The 7,659-nt window shown below is 45.1% G+C and overlaps 1 protein-coding gene across 1 annotated transcript in view; it reads right to left on the reverse strand.

The window, feature by feature from the left end:
• Window positions 1–6,932, reverse strand: part of FAM131B (family with sequence similarity 131 member B) — a 47,396-nt gene extending 40,464 nt beyond the window's left edge. The window contains exons 1-2 of the mRNA XM_019527494.1: window positions 6,798–6,932; window positions 4,540–4,575 (exon numbers count right to left, since the gene is read on the reverse strand). Of these exons, the coding sequence (XP_019383039.1) occupies window positions 4,540–4,575; window positions 6,798–6,851 (90 nt within the window). The 5' untranslated portion in view covers window positions 6,852–6,932. The remainder of the gene's footprint in view (window positions 1–4,539; window positions 4,576–6,797) is intronic.
• Between the last annotated feature and the right edge of the window lie 727 nt (window positions 6,933–7,659).

The following is a 7,659-nucleotide window of genomic DNA, read 5'->3' on the forward strand; positions in this document are numbered from 1 at the left end:
TTATAAAACGTTCCAAGGGAAGTGGATCTGTGGGCAGAATGCAAATGAATAGGTTTACACATAGCAAATTAAGTGCCATATGATCCATTTAGTTACACCATGGAGATCACATGCGCAAACTGTTTGTGGTGTGACAAATGGAGCTGTTGCTGACATATTTCAATGAGATTCATGTTAGGGGTAAGTCTTTATTAAGGACTGTAATCATGATGTGACCTGAAGAACGGGGAGCAAGAAAGCATTTCATGCCTGTGGAATGAGCAGAGAACTGCAGTGGAGAGGAAGAAAAACGTGAATCTGCTTTCTAGACTGATAGCTGTGGAAAGAAGGGGAATGTAATAAGCCACGAGTCAAAGATTTGGGCCACAGCAGATTTGATAGAAATCATAGAAGTATTTTGATGAAATGGGAATTTAACAGAGATATTCAAAGAATGTGTGTGAGAGAGAGAGAGAAAGAGGGAAAGAGGGAAAGAGAGAGTGAAACAGTGTGTGGGAGGAGAAGAGAGAGTGTGTGTGTGTGTGTGAGAAAGAGAGAGGGAGAGAGAGAGTATGTGTGAGAGAAACAGAGAGAGGAACATAGTCCAATTGATGGTAGAGGAACATATTTTGCTGATTACAGTCTGGTGCAAACATGTTCATCTTTCCAAAATACTCCTCTTGCTCTACCCAATGTACTGAAACACCTAGTAACTGGCTTTACTTGCATTTTTTTCTCTTTTGAGTAAGCTAGTACTGAAGTGAATATGAGGTTGGACAAGGAGGACCTTCCCTGACCCCGGGAAAGAAACAATACCTCTCCCCCATGCTGAAGTCAGATAAACCCTAATATATACCTTTTTTTCTAATAACACAGACATAAATGAGAAGTGAAGTCAATAGGATGCTTATCCCACCAACCTCCAGTGGTCAGATGTTAAAACATGGGCATACTTTCAAGTGAAGGGCAAAAGGGATCTTGTGCAAGTTTCAAATGCCTGAATTTGAAATATATCTATGGTACTGATACTGGGGTTCAAGACAAACTCCATCATTTGACTCTGCTAGACATGACTACTGTGATGTGCCTAACAGGGCTGCAGCTGATAGATCTGGGCTATGAACAGGCTGTGGGAAAGGAAAAAACCATGCTAACTCATGAAGTATATCCATTACACATCCAGCCACTTGTCTCTATTCACTGGGACACTGCAGAGAGACATATGCATGAGTTTGTCTGCAAGCAAAAGTACAGACCTATCTATTACCATACGTCCGGGTCTTCTTGGACATGTCCTCTCTTTTGGCCTCCCGGTCCTTGTGTCCAGGTGGGTTTTTAAAATGCGAGCAATTATCCAGGTTTTTGCTTTGCCCCCACTTCTTCTAGGCACAAGCAGCTTGGATGCCTGGGGCTCAGAGCAGCGGGCAAGGTAACTGGCTGCCGGGGGGTCACATGCTCTGCGTGCGGGCCCCGGCAAGAGTGTGTATGTCTGCTATCTGTGCATGTGCAGGAGCTGCATGGGCAGCAGGGCTGGAGGGACAGGGATCTCTGGGTCAGGAGTGAGGGGTACTGGCAGTCCTGGGGGGGCAGGGGCTGCAGGTTGGGAGTGAGGGGAACTGGCAGAGTGAGGGACACCAGCAGTGGTAGTGGGGGGAAGCACCGCAGGTTGTGAGTGAGGGGCACCAGCAGGGCTGGTGAGCAGGGGCTGTGGGTTGGGAGTAAGGGGCACCAGCAGTGCTGGCAGGGACAGAGCTGTGGTTTGGGAGCGAGGGCACCGGCAGAGTGAGGGGCACCAGCAGTGCTGGGGTCGGGGGGGCAGGCCTGTGCATCAGGACTGAGGGGAATTGGCAGAGTGAGGTGCACAGGGGGTGGGAGGGCTGTGGGTTGGGAGTGAGGGGCACTCACAGGGTTGAGGGGGCAGGGGCTTAGGAGTGAGGGGCAGAGGCAGGGCAAAGGCATATCACTGCCTCCCCATCATATACTCCTCCCCTCCTTCTCCTCCCACAGGATCCTGGAAACATGGTAATCCTAGTCACCTATCAAAGTACGGCAATTGTAGCCAAGAGACTGCCTTATGTCTTCCTTGGTTATGACTGGCCAGATTTTATTTATGTATATGTAACCCACACAGAATGTACAAGCCATTTTGTATTGCAAAGTGTGTTGTTGAATATTGTTTCAGTTAAATATGATCATATATATTTTTTCTGCTGTGTTGTATATATTATGTTTTCTGTATTTGAGTATCTTGTTTTCTCTCCCCTGCTTGGGAAAGATGGAAAAGAAGCAAGAGATACTGCATGTAAGCAGATACTGGAGGCAGACAGTCCCTTTTGTTTAGAACTTACCCCCTGCTGTTTACTGTAAATAGCAGAGTAGGGGTGGGGGTCAGCCACATAATCAGGGGGAGATCAGACCCCTACCCTAATTGGCAGCGTTCTTTTTAAAATTAATTGGCTAATAAGAAAACCTGAAGACCTGGAAAGCACTGACTGGAAAAGCTTAAGTGATGTCACACCAAGTATATAGGAATTTCTCAACTAGGACTTAGGCCTCTTTCTCCAGGGGCTGCTGAGAGCTGAAAATCTGAACTAAGAGCTAGAGAAACGCCATTCCTCCCCCTCCCCCCCGCACACACACGAGAAGTGAGCTGAAGCTATGTGAAGGGAAAGCCTCAGGTACAGAGAGAGAAAGACTGTCTCAGGGTTTGAGACCCCTATTCCCTCCCTCTTCTTTCCCTTTTTGTTTTCCTGGGTTTTGAATAGGATAATACCATGGGGATAGTAATCCCTACAGCAGAGGTTCTGAACCGGGGGTACATGTACCCCTAGGGGGTATGTGAAGCACGTGAAGCCTCATCAAGGGGTACATGAGATATATTTCATACATTGTCTAACACAGGTCGAAGGGCCTAAAAAAATTAATTTCCCATTGAAAGCGGGTACATGAAGCCTTACTCTAAGACCAAGGAGTACATCGACTGAAAAAGGTTCAGAACCGCTGCCCTAGGGCATGCTCACCAGGGTTGAAACCTGGCAGTTTTGTTGACAGATTTGGGCCAGGATTAAAAGCCTGGCATGATTTGGGCCAGAGCTGAGGGCCTGGGACATCTGCTGCTGTTGCAACTTCTTTTAGTTTCAGCCTAGCTCTGTGGTTGAACCCCAGCTGTAGGCTTTATTGGCAGTTTTGGCTAGGATTTAAAGGCCTGGCAAATTTGGGTAGGATAATACCATGGGGATATTAATCCCTGGAGCATGCTGACCAGGGTTGGAGCCTGGCAGTTTTGCTGGCAGATTTAGGCCAGGGTGAGACCTGGCACAGTTTGAGTCAGGGTGAGACCTGGCATGATTTGGGCCATGGTGAGGAGCCTGGCACATTTTGTTACCTAGTCCAGTCCAAGCACACAATGGGCTGGCCCATCTTTCTTTTGCAGTTTTCTGCCCCAGCAGAGCTGGGGATTGGGACTAGGAATTCTGGGGGTGCAGTACGTTGACCAAAGCCCCAAGTCACCTCATCAAAGCCACGGTGGAGATCGGTGCCCTACAGCTTCCCAGGAAGCAACGAGGGGCCCTTTGCACTTCAGAAGGATCTTCGCTTACTAGCAGCTCTCCAAGATGCAGTAAACCTCAAGGAGCATCATAAGACTCTCCAGCGTGGGCCATCCTGTCCAGTTTGCTGCTGAAGGGCAGGTATAGGAGTGCAGGCCCCTGAAACTGCCCTTTGAGGAGATGCCAAGTCCCAGACTGCCTGGACATGAGTGAAGCCTCCCCAACAGGCTATAAGCCAGGGGTCAGCAATGTTTTTGGGCAGAGTGCCAAAAACACCTGGAACCTCAATTTGTAAGATGTTGGCATGCCAGGGGCAGATGGCAGGGGAGCTGCAAGAGGCCTGATGCTTGTTGTGGCAGTGCAGCCCCAGGCCCTTCCCCACCCTCCACTCTGAGGCTCATGTGCCAAGCAAAATGCCTTTGCCTGCCATGCTCTGGCACCTGTGTCGGGGGTTGCCTATCCCTGCTATAGACTATGCCTTGTAGTTGGTAGTGTTTTAAATTGCATTTCATGTTTTCCTTTATTTTCCTTGCCTTTGTTTTCTGTAATAAATCTGTCCTTTGTGCTTACACTGCTTGTCAGGAGGGGTTTTTGTTTATGCAGGACACTCCAGCCAAATTCAGCGATCTCAGATGGGACTTGAGCCACAGTGGAAACTTATTGGGTACCCCAAAGTTTGAACCTAGCCCTTGTTGCTACTAACTGGTTCCCAGCTGAAGCGTTACATATATATTTATTTAAATAAATCTTTCCATAGAGGAACTGGACAACCCAGAATCCACTGGTATCCAAATAATTCCTAAAATATTAGTCCCAAATCTGTCAAGTCATATACTACATAACAATTCCCACAATTTCAGTGTCATTCAAGGCCCCAGAGACATTTCTGAAATTGTACCCATTAGTCCAGCTGGAGAGTTTGACAAGCCCAGTTAATCTATCAGCTGTGCAAGTGCAAATACTTCTTTGCTGCCACCCATGAAATAGAAAAAGTTGCAGGGCTTGTACTCACATTGATACCATCCCAGGAAAAATCTGTCCGTGTTTGCTATAAAAGAGAAGAAAGACAATGTGTTAATGTAACACAGAGGTACAATGTGTGTGACTATGTGTCTGTAGTGGCAGGTCCTAGAGCAGGGGTAGGCAAAATGCAGCCTGCGGGTCAAATGCAGCCTGCCAGGCCATTCTATCCAGGCGGGGGGCCCCTAAAAAATTTAGAAAATGAATATGTATCTGCCCCTGGCTGTCTGTCATGTGGCCCTTGATGGCTTGCCAAAAATCAGTAAGTGACCCTCCACCTGAAATAATTGCCCACCCCTGTCCTAGAGGGTGTCAATACATGAGCAGCAAGGCTGCTCTGACATGCTGCAATTCCAGTGCATTGGAGTAGATTTGATTAATTGTACTATGCTCCAGCAGCTTCCTGCGTCTCATGTATCAGCATCCCTACACTTAAAAATGGCAGTGGATGTGCTTGAACTAAAGCTCATTTGATGAGCTTTAGTTCAAGCGCTTCCCACTGCCATTTTTAAGCACAGGGACGCTGATACACAAGACACAGCGGTGCTTTAATTAGAGCAGCTCTTGAATCCACTCTAATTCAAGCACCACCTCCCCTACCCCTGCAAGAATACAAGAGTCTTCTATTCATAGTTGGAGAAGTTATGCTTTAGCTTAAGTAATAGAGGCTTATACTTCTGGTGTTGAAGGTTCCAGCTTCATTCTCTCCTGCTGATAGTGGTGTCTGCAGGTATGTGTTTATGGTTTGTTATATTAGGGATTAGAAAGATGTATAGAAGCAGAGGAGGAAATAAAACAAAATACAATAAAACAAAACAGAAGAAAACAAACAAAAAACGTACAACACAAGATAAAGGCAAGAAGAGGGTATTTATAGTGTTTCTCAGCTGGACAGTGCAGTCTGGTACGTTTGGTTGTTTTCAGAAGATGAGCTTGTGAGATTCTTATTTCAGGGAAAACTACAACTGTGCAAACTTTATATAGGAAGTGCTCTTGCCTCAGGCTCATTCAGTTGGGAGCAAGAGAAACTATCTGAATGTAAATAATTATTTAACAGATAACAAAACCATTTGCTCATGAAATGGCATGATATGTCCATATTAGCCAGCTTTCTTTGCACGAAGTAGTAACAAATGTTCCTCCCAGGCGTTTTAGTGCTATCTCATTGTAGAACTCTTTAGGTTAGTGCCTTTCTCTAGAGGGACATTTAGGAAAGTTAAGGAGAATCAATAAAAGGTGTAAGAGTCAATGCACATAAGCTAAAGTCTGTTAAATACCTGTGTGGATCCTCTCATTCAGGAGTAAGAGGGCCTTAGATCAATGTAGATTAATCTTCTTGGAGCAACCACACATGTTTTTGCTGTTCTGTAGCTAATACATATTAATACTTTTAGCTGAGTTGCCCTGACTTTCATGAGCATTCCAGGCACTGCCCAGCTTATCCTGCAGTTCTTGCTAGAGTTCCCCCAACAGGAGTTTCTGGAAGTTACACTTCCCTGTTGTAAAGGTTCTGTATCAAAATGTACTTCTTATATACTGGTATCTTGTAATGTGTGAAATTGTTGGTGTTTTATGAAGTAATGTAGTACAGGTATCAGAAAAAATAATTGTGGCCTTTTATTCAACACAAAATGTTTCATGATTGCATGTAGTAGACCCTACAGAACAGAAAAATAAGATTATAAAATTACAGAGGTTGCAATAATGCAAAACAGGAAGTAACTCACTACAGGAGATAGTGCATAGCAACCAAACAGCAGGGATTAAGAGAACATATCTGAAAAATATTGAAATAAAAAACCAAAGTATTTCTTCACAGCGATGTAGGCCTTTGCTGAGGGTCGTGTAGGCTTTTGTCCCCCACCTTAACCAATATTCATGTAGTTCAGCTTTTAGTTCAGTGGTTATCAGACTTGCTCTGAGCATCCAACTTGGTCTGAGCATCTCCAGACTTGGTCTGAGCATCTTCCACTCCTCTAAATATTTATGAGCTGTCAGACACATTTTTACTTGTGAAATCTCATTTCGTCTAAATTTTCAAAAATGGACCCTAATTTTGGCTCACCTTTTAGTTGTCCAGCTACAAACCAAATCTTTGACTCCGGAAAATTTGGGTCTGGAAGTCTTTAGTGCAGTTAAGATTTCTGTGCCCTTCTTAGGTGAGCCCGATAACTTCAGCCCAGTTATATGTATTCAATAAGGTTGAGACTTTCTGGTCCTCTCCCCTGTGGATACAGGGTTGGCACTCACCTCAGTGGAGGGCCGGTGGATGCTGCTTCCATGTAGAGAACTGGTGCTGTCCATATTGATCTGGTCCACATCTTTCAGTCCTTTCCAGTCCACTGCAATCACCTCATTTCCTGCAGAGACAGGAATACAGTTAGGTTAATAGATTCATAAAGTTTAAGGTCAGAACATACAATGAGATATTCTCACTGGCCCTCCCTTATCTCTTCACCCACTAAATGTCACCTAATTATCCTTGTCTGGAAGCAAATAATTTGTTTTTGGCTGATGTGTATATTCCAAAAGAAAGGCATTGAGACATTATTCAAGGTGGAAAATCCACCCCTACCCTGAGTACTCAGTTACAGTGGATTATCATCCACCCGGATGTCTGTTTAAAATTTATCTGGCATCGGTTTCATTATTGGTATTTGTTTTGTCTTTCTCTGTTAGATTAGAGTTCTTTAGTATTTGGCCATTTTTTCACATGAAGGTACTTATATTCTGTGATCAAGTTATCTTTATCCTCTATGTGACCAACTGAGCATGACTACACTGCAAATGTAGCCATTCTAGGCAGGTTATGCTCAAATATGCTATGCTGTTCCACGTGCATTACTCCCTAAGCCAGAAGCTGGGTAGCAGGGCTCTGCCTCTCAGTAGAGAGAGATTCATAGAATCAGTGGACCAGAAGGGACCTGGAAGATCATCAAGTCTGCTCCCCTGCCATAGGCAGGTGGTTAATGAGCAAAAATGAGCTCAATGTGGTGCTTATCCAGCCTCCTCTTGACCACCTCCAAGGATGGCAACCGTACCACCTCTGCCAGGAGTGTGTTCCAGGTTCTGGTTGCCCTTACAGAGAAGTTCTTCCTTATATCCAGGCTAA

This window comes from Gavialis gangeticus, unplaced genomic scaffold (genome assembly GCF_001723915.1).
Source record: "Gavialis gangeticus isolate Ggan-Ray unplaced genomic scaffold, GavGan_comp1, whole genome shotgun sequence".
NCBI lineage: Eukaryota > Metazoa > Chordata > Crocodylia > Gavialidae > Gavialis > Gavialis gangeticus.